Here is a 21,385-nt window from a genome sequence, read left to right as displayed (position 1 = left end):
AGAGTTAAAGCATCATTTCCCTGTTAGATTAGCTGATTGACCTCATGGTTACCCTGGTAACAGGTTAGTTATCAGGTTAGTTACCAGGTTAAGATCGGCTTTAAAAACCAACAGTGCACCCATAGATGCTCCACTTCTTCCTGGAAACTTTCACATGTATGTGTGAATCTCACAGTTAAAGCATCATTTCTCTGTTAGATTAGCTGACTGACCTCATGGTTACCCTGGTAACAGGTTAGTTACCAGGTTAGTTACCAGGTTAAGATGGTTCAGAACGGCTTTAAAGACCAAAAGTGCTCTAACAGATGCTCCACTTCTTCCTGGAAACTTTCACATGTATGTGTGAATAGATTAGCTGACTGACCTCATGGTTACCCTGGTAACAGGTTAGTTACCAGGTTAGTTACCAGGTTAAGATGGTTCAGAACGGCTTTAAAAACCAAAAGTGCACCCATAGATGCTCCACTTCTTCCTGGAAACTTTCACATGTATGTGTGAATCTCACAGTTAAAGCATCATTTCCCTGTTAGATTAGCTGACTGACCTCATGGTTAACTAACCAGGTTAGTTACCAGGTTAGTTACCAGGTTAAGGTGGTTCAGAACGGCTTTAAAAACCAAAATTGCTCTAACAGATGCTCCACTTCTTCCTGGAAACTTTCACATGTATGTGTGAATAGATTAGCTGATTGACCTCATGGTTACCCTGGTAACAGGTTAGTTACCAGGTTAGTTACCAGGTTAAGATGGTTCAGAACGGCTTTAAAAACCAAAAGTGCTCTAACAGATGCTCCACTTCTTCCTGGAAACTTCCACATGATTTAAATCTACTTTAAACACGAACCAAACGCCAGGTTCCCCACACTAAAAGCTCGCCGTCCCGTTTAAATAACCACGCCCCGCGGCGGCGGCGCCCGACCTCACCTGGCTCTGCCACTTCATCCAGCGGACCTTCTCCTCCACCAGCAGCTGCAGGAGCCTCTGGGAGCCGAAGGTCTGGGATCCTCGCTCCCGGCTGGACAGGATCCGGACTGAGTTCCTCTGACGGGACGCCATGTTGCTACCGCTGGCCTCGGCTGATTGGCTGCTCGCTCCCACTGCCGTCAATCCGTCGTCGCCATGCAGGATCTAGGCTGAGGGTCACAGGGTCAGGAGAAGCTGTTAGTGAGCCAAACTGTTGACAGAAATCCAGTTAATCTGATGATGTGAAACGGGAAGCTGTGGCGCAGGAGGACAAGGCCACAGTGGAGAACTGGTGTTTGTTCGGCGAAATGCTTCCAGATCCAAAATAAAAACCTTTGAGGCTTCAGATGTGGGATTTAAAACATCTTCAGAGACGCTTTATGTTGTTAGAAAAGACGACTTCAACCTAAATTACATTATTACCGTCATCAGGACCCCGAACCTCTCAGAAAGGGGTCGCTGATGCCCTCCTCTGTGTCTTACAGGGCTCGAACCGCTCAGACAGGGGTCGCTGATGCCCTCCTCTGTGTCTTACAGGGCTCGAACCTCTCAGAAAGGGGTCGCTGATGCCCTCCTCTGTGTCTTACAGGGCTCGAACCTCTCAGGCAGGGGTCGCTGATGCCCTCCTCTGTGTCTTACAGGGCTGTAACCTCTCAGGCAGGGGAAGGAATCGCTGATGCCCTCCTCTGTGTCTTACAGGGCTCGAACCTCTTAGAAAGGGGTCGCTGATGCCCTCCTCTGTGTCTTACAGGGCTCGAACCTCTTAGAAAGGGGTCGCTGATGCCCTCCTCTGTGTCTTACAGGGCTCTAACCTCTCAGGCAGGGGTCGCTGATGCCCTCCTCTGTGTCTTACAGGGCTCGAACCTCTCAGAAAGGGGTTACTGGTGCCCTCCTCTGTGTCTTACAGGGCTCGAACCTCTTAGAAAGGGGTCGCTGATGCCCTCCTCTGTGTCTTACAGGGCTCGAACCTCTCAGACAGGGGTCGCTGATGCCCTCCTCTGTGTCTTACAGGGCTCGAACCTCTTAGAAAGGGGTCGCTGATGCCCTCCTCTGTGTCTTACAGGGCTCGAACCTCTCAGACAGGGGTCGCTGATGCCCTCCTCTGTGTCTTACAGGGCTCGAACCTCTTAGAAAGGGGTCGCTGATGCCCTCCTCTGTGTCTTACAGGGCTCGAACCTCTTAGAAAGGGGTCGCTGATGCCCTCCTCTGTGTCTTACAGGGCTCTAACCTCTCAGGCAGGGGTCGCTGATGCCCTCCTCTGTGTCTTACAGGGCTCGAACCTCTCAGAAAGGGGTTACTGGTGCCCTCCTCTGTGTCTTACAGGGCTCGAACCTCTTAGAAAGGGGTCGCTGATGCCCTCCTCTGTATCTTACAGGGCTCGAACCTCTCAGACAGGGGTCGCTGATGCCCTCCTCTGTGTCTTACAGGGCTCTAACCTCTCAGGCAGGGGAAGGGATCGCTGATGCCCTCCTCTGTGTCTTACAGGGCTCTAACCTCTCAGGCAGGGGAAGGAATCGCTGATGCCCTCCTCTGTGTCTTACAGGGCTCGAACCTCTTAGAAAGGGGTCGCTGATGCCCTCCTCTGTGTCTTACAGGGCTCGAACCTCTTAGAAAGGGGTCGCTGATGCCCTCCTCTGTGTCTTACAGGGCTCGAACCTCTTAGAAAGGGGTCGCTGATGCCCTCCTCTGTGTCTTACAGGGCTCGAACCTCTCAGACAGGGGTCGCTGATGCCCTCCTCTGTGTCTTACAGGGCTCGAACCTCTTAGAAAGGGGTCGCTGATGCCCTCCTCTGTGTCTTACAGGGCTCGAACCTCTCAGGCAGGGGTCGCTGATGCCCTCCTCTGTGTCTTACAGGGCTCTAACCTCTCAGAAAGGGGTCGCTGATGCCCTCCTCTGTATCTTACAGGGCTCGAACCTCTCAGAAAGGGGCCGCTGATGCCCTCCTCTGTGTCTTACAGGGCTCGAACCTCTCAGAAAGGGGTCGCTGATGCCCTCCTCTGTGTCTTACAGGGCTCGGACCTCTCAGACAGGGGTCGCTGACGCCCTCCTCTGTGTCTTACAGGGCTCGAACCTCACAAAGGGGGTTACTGATGCCCTCCTCTGTGTCTTACAGGGCTCCAACCTCTCAGGAAGGGGTCGCTGATGCCCTCCTCTGTGTCTTACAGGGCTCGAACCTCTCAGAAAGGGGTCGCTGATGCCCTCATCTGTGTCTTACAGGGCTCGAACCTCTCAGGAAGGGGAAGAGGCCGCTGATGCCCTCCTCTGTGTCTTAAAGGGCTCCAACCTCTCAGACAGGGGTCGCTGATGCCCTCCTCTGTGTCTTACAGGGCTCAAACCTCTCAGAAAGGGGTCGCTGATGCCCTCCTCTGTGTCTTACAGGGCTCCAACCTCTCAGGAAGGGGTCGCTGATGCCCTCCTCTGTGTCTTACAGGGCTCGAACCTCTCAGAAAGGGGTCGCTGATGCCCTCCTCTGTGTCTTACAGGGCTCGACCTCTCAGGCAGGGGTCGCTGATGCCCTCCTCTGTGTCTTACAGGGCTTGAACCTCTCAGGCAGGGGTCGCTGATGCCCTCCTCTGTGTCTTACAGGGCTCGAACCTCTCAGAAAGGGGTCGCTGATGCCCTCCTCTGTGTCTTACAGGGCTGATTACTGCACACATTTTAACATGTTGTGAAGTCCTCGTTCGCTGCAGTAAACAGCAGAACCAGCGCCTCCTTTCTCAGGTCTGCACCTCCGCTTTAGACCAGTAGAAAAAGAAGAAAGCGGTGGCGTTTCTGTGGTTTGCAGCTGACTGTGAGGCTGTTAAACTTCCACTTTAATCAACAGCAGACTCCAGGGACCAGAGGGGCTGTCTGAGCCCCAGAGAGAGCACATTAAACTCCACCTGACACAGCACATCTCCAGCTGCTTTCAGACTCATTTCATTCAAAGGTGCAAAGGTTTGGATCTCCGGCCCAGCTGGGGACGAGTTCTGCTGCCTTCATAAGGATCCCAATCGGTCTACTTCAGTCCTGCAGCTACAAACGCTTCCAATCATCAATTCATCTGTTGATAATCGGCTTTTAATCATCAAATAAAGTGTCAGGAAACACTTAAATGACCCCTCAGGGTCTCTTAAAGCCCAAAGTGGCCTCTTCACACCATGAAACTCTGCATCATATCTGAGGAAATTATTCCTGTTTAAAATCAAATAACCCGTCCAAGATTATCACATATTATTATATTATTATTATTATACAACCTGTTATGTAACAACCTGTTCAAGGTGGTAGAAATATTGGTGCCAAACGATTTAAATCAGTTCATTTGGTCGTATTTTACAACACTGTTAAGAGAAAGTTATTCTGTTTTAGAAGAAAATACAGTTTATTTTACTTCTTTGTGTGCATTTCTTCAAATCACTTTGCAGTAAATTCTATTTACTGAACCTACAGTTGATCAGTTTTTATTCAAGGCTTCTTTATTGTCATTTTGACATGTTAAAACATGTTAAAAACACGCTAAAACCATGTTAAAACATGTTTGGTGCAAGCCCAATAACAAACAGAATGAAAAAAGAAGTGGCTAACTAAGGATATATATATATATATATAATATATATATATATATATAATATATATATACTGTCAGGGTTTTTCCTGCATAGAGAATTTTTGCCAACTTTCTTACTGCCTCCAGCTCACAGCTGGTTTCCAATCGGCAGCGTTTCCCTGTCATTTGACTCATGTGTAGCTGCAGTTACACACAACCACCAGGGGGGGGGCGCTGTGGACAAATCTGTCCAACAAAAAGCATCTTTTACCACATCCAGGGAGACGAAGAAGAGGAAGTTTTCACTGCAACAAACACAGATGATGACAAAAAAGGGTGATAGTTGCTTCTTTTGCACCCAAACACGTCCAGTTCAGGGCGCCGCCCTCCCCGATAAGAAAATATTAAACAGATTTTTATAAATTCAGCTAAATATATATATAATATATATATAAAAACAATGCCCCAGCAGCAGATTTCAGGTTAAAAAAGGCTTGTGCAGCGCAGTAAATCAGCAGGATGACGACCAGCTTCACTGCAGCTGCCACTGAATTGGTTAGATCCTTATTTATCTTTTATTATACAAGTGAAAAATGTTCATTTACTTTATCTGTGAAACTGGTGACTTTGAGAAGGAGATTAAATCATTACTGTTTAAATTGTAGCCGCCGTCTGACTGTGGATTTGAATTCTGGACGAGGCGGGGAACCATCAGACTGGACTAGACCGGCAGCTAAAACGCTATAATTCATGTTACTGGTGGTAAATTCGTCCGATACGGGAGCAGCAGGTGTTGAGAGGCTATTTTCTGCACTAAAGTTAACTAAAGTCTGTCAGATATGGCTGAGAACAGCGTCCCAGAGTGGTCCTACAGTCCAGGAAATCAGCATTAACTTCACTGTCTGACAGCAGAACTATAATCCTGGATCATCAGTGTTAAAACACACTTTAATCTAAATTATAACACTTTAATCTAAAATAAACTAAACTCCCACCTGAGATTCTTATTGGACCGTTGGTTGAACATGGAAAACAATAAAGTTTTATTCTATTTGAACAGCTGAACACAGAACAATCGGATTTATTCAGAACAAAACAGAAGATTTCTACCATCTGCACCTGAAACCGTCCCAGAGACAGAACCAGAGCCAACAACACGATCCGGTCCGAAGAAGTGAGAGAGCCACAGCTGCATAAAATGGGAACTTCACACACAGAACTGCCTCCGGCCCGAATCTCTGTCCCACAAACTGCTTCCAGCACCGATAAAGATGGAGCCCAAAATCTGACCCTGAACACACCACCAAGAAGCTATTCTGTTCAGGTTCTGCTCCACACAGGAGGGTTAAAGCTAAAAAACTGACCGGATCCTAAACCAGGAGCTGGTCCAGAACCACAGTCAGTGTCACAGAGAACCTCAAGGAAGGTTCTGCAGTGGCTGCTCAGAACCACCCAGAACTTATCTAACAAACCCAACCCAGACACGTTAAACCGCTGCCATCCGTTCATCGTTTCCAGCGCTGGTTTGGATCCAGAACCAGGCCGAAGCTCTGGATCCTGCACCTAAAAACAAGTGGCGCTACAGTGTGCTGGTCCAGAACAAAGCCCTGGTTCTGTCAGACGGGCCGAAAGCTGCGACCGCCACCTTTAAAGGTCCAGAACCGGTGCAGAGATTTGTCTGCTTAAAGGCAGCTTAAAGGAGCGAAGGAGGGCCTGTTTATAATGGAAATGTGTGATTTTGCTCTGAATCTGAGGTGATTTGAGAGAAAAAGCATAATTTATAGCACAAATATGGAAAGAAGACATAAATAGCTTCATTTTGAGCAAGAATTTATCCAGTTTTAACAAAAATAGTGGATGTTAAGGAGGTTTTAGGCTGTGATTAGTGTGGTTTCTGTGGATTTCCCTGTATTTCTAATGGAGAGGGCCTGTTTATAATGGAAATGTGTGATTTTGCTCTGAATCTGAGGTGATTTGAGAGAAAAAGCATAAGTTAAAGCACAAATATGGAAAGAAGACATAAATAGCTTCATGTTAAGCAAGAATTTATCCAATTTTAAGAGAAATTGTGGATGTTAAGGAGGTTTTAGGCTGTGATTAGTGTGGTTTCTGTGGATTTCCCTGTATTTCTAATGGAGAGGGCCTGTTTTTAATGAAAATGTGTGATTTTGCTCTGAATCTGAGGTGATTTGAGAGAAAAAGCATAAGTTAAAGCACAAATATGGAGAGAAGACATAAATAGCTTCATGTTAAGCTAGAATTTATCCAGTTTTAAGAGAAATTGTGGATGTTAAGGAGGTTTTAGGCTGTGATTAGTGTGGTTTCTGTGGATTTCCCTGTATTTCTAATGGAGAGGGACAGTGCTGATTCTAAGGTCATTTTCTCAAAAACCATTTTAGTAATGAGAGAGAAAGATACAAGCACACTTCTGCAGACCCAGACGCACGTTTTGAGGTATCATATGTGTGCTTTAGACTTCAGAAGTTAGAAGAACACGGACCTGCAGCCATGTTACCGGCACCGTTAAACCCTCAACTCCAACGTTTGTTTGGGACACGGCTAAAAACTGGACCGGCGCCGTCACAACACGTCTGCTGAGAAAAGAACTGGAATCTGTTGTTTTTATGAAGCTAAACCGAGCGTCTGCTCTGAGGTCAAGAACAGAAACACAGAAACAGAAGAAGAAGAAGCAGCCGGGAGGTTCTGGCTGTGGAAAAACAAACCGAGCCGCTCTGGTACCGGCGCTGGAACCACTTTGGTTGAAACAGGGCAGAATTTTCTGCATACCAACAGACTCCAGAGCAGATTGTGTCCTCAGGCAGAGAGAGAGAGCAGAACTCATCCCCAAAGTCCCTTTTATTCAAACTTCACCATCAATTTTTAACCGTTTTAAAAGTTAGAGACAAGATCCACATCCATCATTTACTGAGGAGAACTGAGGGATTCAGTCCCTTTAATTCTGGGCGGAAACAGCTTCTCCTCTGTGACAGATGAGTGTTTACATGTGAACACATTAGCTGACGTGTAATTTCTCTGCTCTTTGGGAAAGGAGCCACAGTTTTAACCTCCTCTGAGCAGAGTTCACGGTGTTGGACGGAAGGAGCTTCGCAGGATGCAGATTTTTTAAAAAGTCATCGACTGTTCGCAGAAAGATGCTGAAATCATTCACTTTGAACAGGTTCACCGTTACTAAACCTCCCCACCACCGCAACGAGATACTCGTTAGTTGGCGGCATCACTAGTTAACTCAGTAAATATGTCTGAAAGTCTGATTGCTGCTGTTAATAAAAAAAAATCTATATATTTTCAATGAGCTCCTCCTTTGTACTATTTACAGCAGCACTTTAAAAATGTCGGAGAGGGGGTTTAACTCACAAAAACAGATGCAGCTCAAAGTAACTAGTTCCCCAACTAACCCCCGGTTTGAACAAAGCCACTAACTAACCCTGAAAATATTAATTTGATGTTAGCTTGTTGTGAGCAGCTAACCACAGAGCTAACCTCCGGATGTAGACAACAAACCTCGAGTTATTTTGAGTTTATATTCGATCATTGTTCAAATCAGCGAGTAAAATAAATAAATCATTTACAGGTTACAGATAAACAAGCACATACTTGACCCACAGACTGAGTTTGGCCTACCTTCTTTGATCGAGCGGCTCTCCGGCTCTGCCATCAGGCGATGCTAATGCTAACAAGCAATACTCGGTTAGCTGGCGAGCTAGCTCGGCCAAAAACGGGAAAAGGGCCGCCGATAAACAATAAACAATTTAACGGTAACATACGTGTCACACGGTGGTTCTACTAAGCACCCTCCGCTTAAATCAACGGGCAACATTCATTTTATGTGAGGGGGCGAACACGGGATGCTTCCTGAGGCATTGGTCCGATGTTTTATTAGCTGCCAGACGACAGACCGCTGCTGCGTAACCAGCTAGCTGCTAGTTAGCCAAAGGCGCAGGATTATTAAGCGAGCACCGAGTCGAATCGATGCCGAACGCCAAACTCACGCATGAACGGTATTTCTTTATGACATCGAAATGAGGTCAGAAAACACACTCTCAGTGGAAATAAGACTGTTGTCATGGTCCTGTGATGGACATGCAGTTGAACTTCCCAATGAATCACATCTATTGATTTATCTTCCACCACCAAAAAGCTGCTCTGTCATCGACTACACATCCTGCCCAGTGTTGGTTTAAACGTGTTGAGATAACAGTTTGGAAAATATGTGGATAAAATATGTGTTATTGTGATAAAAATAACTTAAAAATATCAGAAAGAAATTTCCGTTTTAATAGAAGTTATTTTAAGTTTCACTGCAGTGAAAATCAGAGATTTAAAAACACTTTAAAGGCTCACTGGAGAGAGGAAAAGGGTGAAAATCTAATGAATTCAATGCTGATTATTACTGACAACACTTGGATAATGTAAATAATGATAGACTTTGAACCCTCAAAGCAGGGAATATTTAAGGTCCAGTCAAATGTATTTATTTAATTTCATTTCTTTATTTGTTCTGATCACAAACAATATTCAAATCATACAAAAACAACAACTATTAACTAAAACATATTCCATATTCATATTCAAAGAGAGCAAATTAAAGGGGGAAATAAAACTCAAAAGGAATTAAAAGCAACCAAAATATGTTCAAATAACAAAAAGAGACAAACATCAGGTCGTCTCTCTGATTGGTTTCATCCTGAAACAGAACTGATTTCTCTTTTTTATTCGTGGATTCATACAGATCTGATTGGTTAACGCTTGACGGTGGGCGGGTCTGACATATATATCTATATCTATATATAGATATATACTAGAGTGATAATACTGCATCAGATGAAGTATCTGCAGCTGTTTCTGTATCTTTATTCAACATCTGGAGTTTCAGACCCACATCACAGCTGAGCGCTAACAGTGCTAATGCTAATGCTAACAGTGCTAATGCTAATGCTAACAGTCTGCATCTGACTTTCACCTCATGATGTTTTCAGGAGGTCAAAGAAAAAATGACAGGAGGGTTTTTTTTTTTACTATTTGACCCCCAGATGCAGAACATTAAACCTTTGGGTGACATCACACTGGCCACGCCCACTCCCTACAGACAGACTATGAGCACACCTGGAGTAGGACGGGTGGAAGTTACTGATAATTTACTGATAATTTCTCTTTTCAGATAATAATGATGGAACAGCAGGTGGTCTGACCTCTGACCCCCCCCTCAGGATTTAAACACACACACACTGAACAGCGGAGCTCTTCAGAAGTTCTCCTTGTAGAAATTGAAGCCGAAGACTTCACTCTGAGCTTTGATGACTTTAGCCAGAGCAGGAGCACCGCAGTAAAACACGTGAACTTTTCCTTTCTTCTCCATCGACAGCTTCTGAAACACCTGATAAACACAGATAAAGATCCTGACTAACGCAGTAATACAGACATAATGAAGCTGTTCAGATACAGATAGTTACTCTGTTGATCCCAGAGGGAAACAGTTTAGCAGTTCGCTGTAAGTTAGCAGTTAGATGTAAGTTAGCAGTTAGCTGTAAGTTAGCAGTTAGCTGTAAGTTAGTAGTTAGCTGTGAGTTAGTAGTTAGCTGTAAGTTAGTAGTTGGCTGTAAGTTAGTAGTTAGCTGTATGTTAGCAGTTAGCTGTAAGTTCGCTGTAAGTTAGCAGGTAGCTGTAAGTTAGCAGTAAGTTAGCAGGTAGCTGTAAGTTAGCAGTAAGTTAGCAGTTAAGTGTAAGTTAGCAGTTAGCTGTGAGTTACCAGGTAGCTGTAAGTTAGCAGTTTGCTGTGAGTTAGTAGTTAGCTGTAAGTTAGCAGTTTGCTGTGAGTTAGTAGTTAGCTGTAAGTTAGCAGTTAGCTGTAAGTTAGTAGTTAGCTGTGAGTTAGTAGTTAGCTGTAAGTTAGTAGTTGGCTGTAAGTTAGTAGTTAGCTGTATGTTAGCAGTTAGCTGTAAGTTCGCTGTAAGTTAGCAGGTAGCTGTAAGTTAGCAGTAAGTTAGCAGGTAGCTGTAAGTTAGCAGTAAGTTAGCAGTTAAGTGTAAGTTAGCAGTTAGCTGTGAGTTACCAGGTAGCTGTAAGTTAGCAGTAAGTTAGCAGGTAGCTGTAAGTTAGCAGTTAGGTGTAAGGTAGCAGTTAGCTGTAAGTTAGCAGTTAGCTGTAAGTTAGTAGTTAGCTGTAAGTTAGCTGTAAGTTAGCTGTAAGTTAGCAGTTAGTTGTAAGTTAGCAGTTAGCTGTAAGTTAGCAGTTAGCTGAAAGTTAGCAGTTAGCTGTAAGTTGGCAGTTCGCTGTAAGTTAGCAGTAAGTTAGCAGTTAGCTGTAAGTTAGCAGCTAGCTGTAAGTTAGCAGTTAGCTGTAAGTTAGCAGTTAGTTGTAAGTTAGCAGTTAGCTGTAAGTTAGCAGTTAGCTGAAAGTTAGCAGTTAGCTGTAAGTTGGCAGTTCGCTGTAAGTTAGCAGTAAGTTAGCAGGTAGCTGTAAGTTAGCAGTAAGTTAGCAGTTAAGTGTAAGTTAGCAGTTAGCTGTGAGTTACCAGGTAGCTGTAAGTTAGCAGTTTGCTGTGAGTTAGTAGTTAGCTGTAAGTTAGCAGTTTGCTGTGAGTTAGTAGTTAGCTGTAAGTTAGCAGTTAGCTGTAAGTTAGTAGTTAGCTGTGAGTTAGTAGTTAGCTGTAAGTTAGTAGTTGGCTGTAAGTTAGTAGTTAGCTGTATGTTAGCAGTTAGCTGTAAGTTCGCTGTAAGTTAGCAGGTAGCTGTAAGTTAGCAGTAAGTTAGCAGGTAGCTGTAAGTTAGCAGTAAGTTAGCAGTTAAGTGTAAGTTAGCAGTTAGCTGTGAGTTACCAGGTAGCTGTAAGTTAGCAGTAAGTTAGCAGGTAGCTGTAAGTTAGCAGTTAGGTGTAAGTTAGCAGTTAGCTGTAAGTTAGCAGTTAGCTGTAAGTTAGTAGTTAGCTGTAAGTTAGCTGTAAGTTAGCTGTAAGTTAGCAGTTAGTTGTAAGTTAGCAGTTAGCTGTAAGTTAGCAGTTAGCTGAAAGTTAGCAGTTAGCTGTAAGTTGGCAGTTCGCTGTAAGTTAGCAGTAAGTTAGCAGTTAGCTGTAAGTTAGCAGCTAGCTGTAAGTTAGCAGTTAGCTGTAAGTTAGCAGTTAGTTGTAAGTTAGCAGTTAGCTGTAAGTTAGCAGTTAGCTGAAAGTTAGCAGTTAGCTGTAAGTTGGCAGTTCGCTGTAAGTTAGCAGTAAGTTAGCAGTTAGCTGTAAGTTAGCAGCTAGCTGTAAGTTAGCAGTTAGCTGTAAGTTAGCCGTTAGCTGTAAGTTAGCAGCAGATGCTAGCAAACAATGCTTTCTCATCAGCAGTATTCGACCAAGTCGGAGATGTGCACAGCGTAACTCGTGCACCGTTAATTACTTGCACATTCACAGTCTTTAGCTAACTCTGCTGGAACATTAGCCTCAGATATAGTTTATCCACTGGGCTCTGATATCCTCTGAGGCTGCTGCTGGATGGAAGATGCATGCTCCTCAGTGCAGCTGACAGCAGAACATTTCCACCAGAAGCTGGCTTCATCCGTCCAGCAGGGTGGAGGTGAGTGGGCGGGGCTTAGCAGAGGAGGCGGAGCCAACTTAAGGAGTGACGTACTTTAGAAATGAAAATCAGAACGGCTCATTAAAAGAGGAACTTTCACACAAGGGAACTAAATAAATACCAGGGTTGTGTTTTTGGGGAGTTTTACACCTGCTGGTGACCTCAGACGCCCTGATATATGCTCCCAGGAACAGGAAGAAGGAGTTTTACACTTCAGACGCCCTGATATATGCTCCCAGGAGCAGGAAGAAGGAGTTTTACACTTCAGACGCCCTGATATATGCTCCCAGGAGCAGGAAGAAGGAGTTTTACACTTCAGACGCCCTGATATATGCTCCCAGGAACAGGAAGAAGGAGTTTTACACCTCAGACGCCCTGATATATGCTCCCAGGAACAGGAAGAAGGAGTTTTACACTTCAGACGCCCTGAAATATGCTCCCAGGAACAGGAAGAAGGAGTTTTACACTTCAGACGCCCTGAAATATGCTCCCAGGAACAGGAAGAAGGAGTTTTACACTTCAGACGCCCTGATATATGCTCCCAGGAACAGGAAGAAGGAGTTTTACACTTCAGACGCCCTGATATCTGCTCCCAGGAGCAGGAAGAAGGAGTTTTACACTTCATACGCCCTGATATATGCTCCCAGGAGCAGGAAGAAGGAGTTTTACACTTCAGACGCCCTGATATCTGCTCCCAGGAGCAGGAAGAAGGAGTTTTACACTTCATACGCCCTGATATATGCTCCCAGGAGCAGGAAGAAGGAGTTTTACACTTCAGACGCCCTGATATATGCTCCCAGGAACAGGAAGAAGGAGTTTTACACTTCAGACGCCCTGATATCTGCTCCCAGGAGCAGGAAGAAGGAGTTTTACACTTCATACGCCCTGATATCTGCTCCCAGGAGCAGGAAGAAGGAGTTTTACACTTCAGACGCCCTGATATATGCTCCCAGGAACAGGAAGAAGGAGTTTTACACTTCAGACGCCCTGAAATATGCTCCCAGGAGCAGGAAGAAGGAGTTTTACACTTCAGACGCCCTGATATATGCTCCCAGGAACAGGAAGAAGGAGTTTTACACTTCAGACGCCCTGATATATGCTCCCAGGAGCAGGAAGAAGGAGTTTTACACTTCAGACGCCCTGATATATGCTCCCAGGAGCAGGAAGAAGGAGTTTTACACTTCAGACGCCCTGATATATGCTCCCAGGAGCAGGAAGAAGGAGTTTTACACTTCAGACGCCCTGATATATGCTCCCAGGAGCAGGAAGAAGGAGTTTTACACTTCAGACGCCCTGATATATGCTCCCAGGAACAGGAAGAAGGAGTTTTACACTTCAGACGCCCTGATATATGCTCCCAGGAACAGGAAGAAGGAGTTTTACACTTCAGACGCCCTGATATATGCTCCCAGGAGCAGGAAGAAGGAGTTTTACACTTCAGACGCCCTGATATCTGCTCCCAGGAGCAGGAAGAAGGAGTTTTACACTTCAGACGCCCTGAAATATGCTCTTAGGAACAGGAAGAAGGAGTTTTACACTTCAGACGCCCTGATATATGCTCCCAGGAACAGGAAGGAGGAGTTTTACACTTCAGACGCCCTGATATATGCTCCCAGGAACAGGAAGAAGGAGTTTTACACTTCAGACGCCCTGAAATATGCTCCCAGGAACAGGAAGAAGGAGTTTTACACTTCAGACGCCCTGATATATGCTCCCAGGAACAGGAAGAAGGAGTTTTACACTTCAGACGCCCTGATATATGCTCCCAGGAACAGGAAGAAGGAGTTTTACACTTCAGACGCCCTGAAATATGCTCCCAGGAACAGGAAGAAGGAGTTTTACACTTCAGACGCCCTGATATATGCTCCCAGGAACAGGAAGAAGGAGTTTTACACTTCAGACGCCCTGATATATGTTCCTAGGAGCAGGAAGAAGGAGTTTTACACTTCAGACGCCCTGATATATGCTCCCAGGAACAGGAAGAAGGAGTTTTACACTTCAGACGCCCTGATATATGCTCCCAGGAGCAGGAAGAAGGAGTTTTACACTTCAGACGCCCTGAAATATGCTCTTAGGAACAGGAAGAAGGAGTTTTACACTTCAGACGCCCTGATATATGCTCCCAGGAACAGGAAGAAGGAGTTTTACACTTCAGACGCCCTGATATATGCTCCCAGGAGCAGGAAGAAGGAGTTTTACACTTCAGACGCCCTGATATATGCTCCCAGGAACAGGAAGAAGGAGTTTTACACTTCAGACGCCCTGATATATGCTCCCAGGAACAGGAAGAAGGAGTTTTACACTTCAGACGCCCTGATATATGCTCCCAGGAACAGGAAGAAGGAGTTTTACACTTCAGACGCCCTGATATATGCTCCCAGGAGCAGGAAGAAGGAGTTTTACACTTCAGACGCCCTGATATATGCTCCCAGGAACAGGAAGAAGGAGTTTTACACTTCAGACGCCCTGATATATGCTCCCAGGAGCAGGAAGAAGGAGTTTTACACTTCAGACGCCCTGATATATGCTCCCAGGAACAGGAAGAAGGAGTTTTACACTTCAGACGCCCTGATATATGCTCCCAGGAACAGGAAGAAGGAGTTTTACACTTCAGACGCCCTGATATATGCTCCCAGGAACAGGAAGAAGGAGTTTTACACTTCAGACGCCCTGAAATATGCTCTTAGGAACAGGAAGAAGGAGTTTTACACTTCAGACGCCCTGATATATGCTCCCAGGAGCAGGAAGAAGGAGTTTTACACTTCAGACGCCCTGATATATGCTCCCAGGAAAAGGAAGAAGGAGTTTTACACTTCAGACGCCCTGATATATGCTCCCAGGAGCAGGAAGAAGGAGTTTTACACTTCAGACGCCCTGATATATGCTCCCAGGAGCAGGAAGAAGGAGTTTTACACTTCAGACGCCCTGATATCTGCTCCCAGGAGCAGGAAGAAGGAGTTTTACACTTCAGACGCCCTGATATATGCTCCCAGGAGCAGGAAGAAGGAGTTTTACACTTCAGACGCCCTGATATATGCTCCCAGGAGCAGGAAGAAGGAGTTTTACACTTCAGACGCCCTGATATATGCTCCCAGGAGCAGGAAGAAGGAGTTTTACACTTCAGACGCCCTGATATATGCTCCCAGGAGCAGGAAGAAGGAGTTTTACACTTCAGACGCCCTGATATATGCTCCCAGGAGCAGGAAGAAGGAGTTTTACACTTCAGACGCCCTGATATATGCTCCCAGGAAAAGGAAGAAGGAGTTTTACACTTCAGACGCCCTGATATCTGCTCCCAGGAGCAGGAAGAAGGAGTTTTACACTTCAGACGCCCTGATATATGCTCCCAGGAGCAGGAAGAAGGAGTTTTACACTTCAGACGCCCTGATATATGCTCCCAGGAACAGGAAGAAGGAGTTTTACACTTCAGACGCCCTGATATATGCTCCCAGGAGCAGGAAGAAGGAGTTTTACACTTCAGACGCCCTGATATATGCTCCCAGGAACAGGAAGAAGGAGTTTTACACTTCAGACGCCCTGATATATGCTCCTAGGAGCAGGAAGAAGGAGTTTTACACTTCAGACGCCCTGATATATGCTCCCAGGAACAGGAAGAAGGAGTTTTACACTTCAGACGCCCTGATATATGCTCCCAGGAACAGGAAGAAGGAGTTTTACACTTCAGACGCCCTGATATATGTTCCTAGGAGCAGGAAGAAGGAGTTTTACACTTCAGACGCCCTGATATATGCTCCCAGGAACAGGAAGAAGGAGTTTTACACTTCAGACGCCCTGATATATGCTCCCAGGAGCAGGAAGAAGGAGTTTTACACTTCAGACGCCCTGATATATGCTCCCAGGAACAGGAAGAAGGAGTTTTACACTTCAGACACCCTGATATATGCTCCCAGGAACAGGAAGAAGGAGTTTTACACTTCAGACGCCCTGATATATGCTCCCAGGAACAGGAAGAAGGAGTTTTACACTTCAGACACCCTGATATATGCTCCCAGGAGCAGGAAGAAGGAGTTTTACACTTCAGACGCCCTGATATATGCTCCCAGGAACAGGAAGAAGGAGTTTTACACTTCAGACGCCCTGATATATGCTCCCAGGAGCAGGAAGAAGGAGTTTTACACTTCAGACGCCCTGATATATGCTCCCAGGAGCAGGAAGAAGGAGTTTTACACTTCAGACGCCCTGATATATGCTCCCAGGAACAGGAAGAAGGAGTTTTACACTTCAGACGCCCTGAAATATGCTCCCAGGAACAGGAAGAAGGAGTTTTACACTTCAGACGCCCTGATATATGCTCCCAGGAGCAGGAAGAAGGAGTTTTACACTTCAGACGCCCTGATATATGCTCTTAGGAACAGGAAGAAGGAGTTTTACACTTCAGACGCCCTGATATATGCTCCCAGGAGCAGGAAGAAGGAGTTTTACACTTCAGACGCCCTGATATATGCTCCCAGGAGCAGGAAGAAGGAGTTTTACACTTCAGACGCCCTGATATATGCTCCCAGGAGCAGGAAGAAGGAGTTTTACACTTCAGACGCCCTGATATATGCTCCCAGGAACAGGAAGAAGGAGTTTTACACTTCAGACGCCCTGAAATATGCTCCCAGGAGCAGGAAGAAGGAGTTTTACACTTCAGACGCCCTGATATATGCTCCCAGGAGCAGGAAGAAGGAGTTTTACACTTCAGACGCCCTGATATATGCTCCCAGGAGCAGGAAGAAGGAGTTTTACACTTCAGACGCCCTGATATATGCTCCCAGGAACAGGAAGAAGGAGTTTTACACTTCAGACGCCCTGATATATGCTCCCAGGAGCAGGAAGAAGGAGTTTTACACTTCAGACGCCCTGATATATGCTCCCAGGAAAAGGAAGAAGGAGTTTTACACTTCAGACGCCCTGATATCTGCTCCCAGGAGCAGGAAGAAGGAGTTTTACACTTCAGACGCCCTGATATATGCTCCCAGGAGCAGGAAGAAGGAGTTTTACACTTCAGACGCCCTGATATATGCTCCCAGGAACAGGAAGAAGGAGTTTTACACTTCAGACGCCCTGATATATGCTCCCAGGAGCAGGAAGAAGGAGTTTTACACTTCAGACGCCCTGATATATGCTCCCAGGAGCAGGAAGAAGGAGTTTTACACTTCAGACGCCCTGATATATGCTCCCAGGAGCAGGAAGAAGGAGTTTTACACTTCAGACGCCCTGATATATGCTCCCAGGAACAGGAAGAAGGAGTTTTACACTTCAGACGCCCTGATATATGCTCCCAGGAACAGGAAGAAGGAGTTTTACACTTCAGACACCCTGATATATGCTCCCAGGAGCAGGAAGAAGGAGTTTTACACTTCAGACGCCCTGATATATGCTCCCAGGAACAGGAAGAAGGAGTTTTACACTTCAGACGCCCTGATATATGCTCCCAGGAGCAGGAAGAAGGAGTTTTACACTTCAGACGCCCTGATATATGCTCCCAGGAGCAGGAAGAAGGAGTTTTACACTTCAGACGCCCTGATATATGCTCCCAGGAGCAGGAAGAAGGAGTTTTACACTTCAGACGCCCTGATATATGCTCCCAGGAACAGGAAGAAGGAGTTTTACACTTCAGACGCCCTGAAATATGCTCCCAGGAGCAGGAAGAAGGAGTTTTACACTTCAGACGCCCTGATATATGCTCCCAGGAGCAGGAAGAAGGAGTTTTACACTTCAGACGCCCTGATATATGCTCCCAGGAGCAGGAAGAAGGAGTTTTACACTTCAGACGCCCTGATATATGCTCTTAGGAACAGGAAGAAGGAGTTTTACACTTCAGACGCCCTGAAATATGCTCCCAGGAACAGGAAGAAGGAGTTTTACACTTCAGACGCCCTGATATATGCTCCCAGGAGCAGGAAGAAGGAGTTTTACACTTCAGACGCCCTGATATATGCTCCCAGGAACAGGAAGAAGGAGTTTTACACTTCAGACGCCCTGATATATGCTCCCAGGAGCAGGAAGAAGGAGTTTTACACCTCAGACGCCCTGATATCTGCTCCCAGGAACAGGAAGAAGGAGTTTTACACTTCAGACGCCCTGAAATATGCTCCCAGGAACAGGAAGAAGGAGTTTTACACTTCAGACGCCCTGATATATGCTCCCAGGAGCAGGAAGAAGGAGTTTTACACCTCAGACGCCCTGATATCTGCTCCCAGGAACAGGAAGAAGGAGTTTTACACTTCAGACGCCCTGATATATGCTCCCAGGAGCAGGAAGGAGTTTTACACTTCAGACGCCCTGATATATGCTCCCAGGAACAGGAAGGAGTTTTACACTTCAGACGCCCTGATATATGCTCCCAGGAACAGGAAGAAGGAGTTTTACACTTCAGACGCCCTGATATATGCTCCCAGGAGCAGGAAGAAGGAGTTTTACACTTCAGACGCCCTGATATGCTCCCAGGAACAGGAAGAAGGAGTTTTACACTTCAGACGCCCTGATATATGCTCCCAGGAACAGGAAGAAGGAGTTTTACACTTCAGACGCCCTGATATATGCTCCCAGGAGCAGGAAGAAGGAGTTTTACACTTCAGACGCCCTGATATATGCTCCCAGGAACAGGAAGGAGTTTTACACTTCAGACGCCCTGATATATGCTCCCAGGAACAGGAAGAAGGAGTTTTACACTTCAGACGCCCTGATATATGCTCCCAGGAGCAGGAAGAAGGAGTTTTACACTTCAGACGCCCTGATATATGCTCCCAGGAGCAGGAAGGAGTTTTACACTTCAGACGCCCTGATATATGCTCCCAGGAGCAGGAAGAAGGAGTTTTACACTTCAGACGCCCTGATATATGCTCCCAGGAGCAGGAAGGAGTTTTACACTTCAGACGCCCTGATATATGCTCCCAGGAACAGGAAGAAGGAGTTTTACACTTCAGACGCCCTGATATATGCTCCCAGGAACAGGAAGAAGGAGTTTTACACTTCAGACGCCCTGAAATATGCTCCCAGGAACAGGAAGAAGGAGTTTTACACTTCAGACGCCCTGATATATGCTCCCAGGAGCAGGAAGAAGGAGTTTTACACTTCAGACGCCCTGATATATGCTCCTAGGAGCAGGAAGAAGGAGTTTTACACTTCAGACGCCCTGATATATGCTCCCAGGAGCAGGAAGAAGGAGTTTTACACTTCAGACGCCCTGATATATGCTCCCAGGAGCAGGAAGAAGGGGTTTTACACTTCAGACGCCCTGATATCTGCTCCCAGGAGCAGGAAGAAGGAGTTTTACACTTCAGACGCCCTGATATATGCTCCCAGGAGCAGGAAGAAGGGGTTTTACACTTCAGACGCCCTGATATCTGCTCCCAGGAGCAGGAAGAAGGAGTTTTACACTTCAGACGCCCTGATATATGCTCCTAGGAGCAGGAAGAAGGAGTTTTACACTTCAGACGCCCTGATATATGCTCCCAGGAGCAGGAAGAAGGGGTTTTACACTTCAGACGCCCTGATATCTGCTCCCAGGAGCAGGAAGAAGGAGTTTTACACTTCAGACGCCCTGATATATGCTCCCAGGAGCAGGAAGAAGGAGTTTTACACTTCAGACGCCCTGATATATGCTCCCAGGAGCAGGAAGAAGGAGTTTTACACTTCAGACGCCCTGATATATGCTCCCAGGAACAGGAAGAAGGAGTTTTACACTTCAGACGCCCTGATATATGCTCCCAGGAGCAGGAAGGAGTTTTACACTTCAGACGCCCTGATATATGCTCCCAGGAACAGGAAGAAGGAGTTTTACACTTCAGACGCCCTGATATATGCTCCCAGGAGCAGGAAGAAGGAGTTTTACACTTCAGACGCCCTGATATATGCTCCCAGGAGCAGGAAGAAGGAGTTTTACACTTCAGACGCCCTGATATATGCTCCCAGGAACAGGAAGAAGGAGTTTTACACTTCAGACGCCCTGATATATGCTCCCAGGAACAGGAAGAAGGAGTTTTACACTTCAGACGCCCTGATATATGCTCCCAGGAGCAGGAAGAAGGAGTTTTACACTTCAGACGCCCTGATATCTGCTCCCAGGAACAGGAAGAAGGAGTTTTACACTTCAGACGCCCTGATATATGCTCCCAGGAACAGGAAGAAGGAGTTTTACACTTCAGACGCCCTGATATATGCTCCCAGGAGCAGGAAGAAGGAGTTTTACACTTCAGACGCCCTGATATCTGCTCCCAGGAGCAGGAAGAAGGAGTTTTACACTTCAGACGCCCTGATATATGCTCCCAGGAACAGGAAGGAGTTTTACACTTCAGACGCCCTGATATATGCTCCCAGGAACAGGAAGAAGGAGTTTTACACTTCAGACGCCCTGATATATGCTCCCAGGAACAGGAAGAAGGAGTTTTACACTTCAGACGCCCTGATATATGCTCCCAGGAGCAGGAAGGAGTTTTACACTTCAGACGCCCTGATATATGCTCCCAGGAGCAGGAAGAAGGAGTTTTACACTTCAGACGCCCTGATATATGCTCCTAGGAGCAGGAAGAAGGAGTTTTACACTTCAGATGCCCTGATATATGCTCCCAGGAACAGGAAGAAGGAGTTTTACACTTCAGACGCCCTGATATATGCTCCCAGGAACAGGAAGAAGGAGTTTTACACTTCAGACGCCCTGATATATGCTCCCAGGAACAGGAAGAAGGAGTTTTACACTTCAGACGCCCTGATATATGCTCCCAGGAACTGGAAGAAGGAGTTTTACACTTGAGACGCCCTGATATATGCTCCCAGGAGCAGGAAGAAGGAGTTTTACACTTCAGACGCCCTGATATATGCTCCCAGGAGCAGGAAGAAGGAGTTTTACACTTCAGACGCCCTGATATATGCTCCCAGGAACAGGAAGAAGGAGTTTTACACTTCAGACGCCCTGATATATGCTCCCAGGAGCAGGAAGAAGGAGTTTTACACTTCAGACGCCCTGATATCTGCTCCCAGGAGCAGGAAGAAGGAGTTTTACATGATATGGAAGCTTTAAGTGCCAATCTTCATGGTGCCTTACAGACAGAGCAACTCTGCAGCGGTTAAATGACCTTCAATAATGAAAAACATCTCACCTTCCCCCATTCAGGCCTCCCAGGCTGGGTTCTGGTCCTCAGGCCTGTGATGGAGTCTCTCATCTCTTTCTTGGCCAGAAGGTCAAGCGCCATCTGCAGGCCGATGGCCTTCATGTCGTTTTTACCGAGAGCTGATGTCATGTACATGTGCATCTCCAGGAAGCGACCTGACAAACAAATAGCTGTTAAAAGTGAGCTGCAGAATAACTCTCCACACCT

General features: G+C 46.1%; 2 protein-coding genes across 4 annotated transcripts in view; both read right to left on the bottom strand.

The window, feature by feature from the left end:
* The window catches only part of ambra1b (autophagy/beclin-1 regulator 1b), a 36,211-nt gene extending 27,766 nt beyond the window's left edge, over positions 1 to 8,445 (bottom strand). For 2 of the 3 annotated variants that reach the window (XM_072386769.1, XM_072386771.1), the window contains exons 1-2: positions 8,135 to 8,445; positions 924 to 1,132 (exon numbers count right to left, since the gene is read on the bottom strand). In XM_072386769.1, coding sequence (XP_072242870.1) covers positions 924 to 1,055 — 132 coding nt within the window. In that variant the 5' untranslated portion in view covers positions 1,056 to 1,132; positions 8,135 to 8,445. The remainder of the gene's footprint in view (positions 1 to 923; positions 1,133 to 8,134) is intronic. The other variant, XM_072386770.1, reaches the window with a different exon arrangement.
* A 1,310-nt stretch (positions 8,446 to 9,755) lies between these two features.
* The window catches only part of nox5 (NADPH oxidase, EF-hand calcium binding domain 5), a 46,599-nt gene continuing 34,969 nt past the window's right edge, over positions 9,756 to 21,385 (bottom strand). The window contains exons 15-16 of the mRNA XM_072385313.1: positions 21,167 to 21,333; positions 9,756 to 9,887 (exon numbers count right to left, since the gene is read on the bottom strand). Coding sequence (XP_072241414.1) covers positions 9,756 to 9,887; positions 21,167 to 21,333 — 299 coding nt within the window. The remainder of the gene's footprint in view (positions 9,888 to 21,166; positions 21,334 to 21,385) is intronic.

This window comes from Leuresthes tenuis, unplaced genomic scaffold (assembly GCF_036924035.1).
Source record: "Leuresthes tenuis unplaced genomic scaffold, fLeuTen1.0.hap1 SCAF_5, whole genome shotgun sequence".
Classification (NCBI taxonomy): domain Eukaryota; kingdom Metazoa; phylum Chordata; class Actinopteri; order Atheriniformes; family Atherinopsidae; genus Leuresthes; species Leuresthes tenuis.
This window is presented reverse-complemented; position numbering and strand designations above follow the sequence as displayed.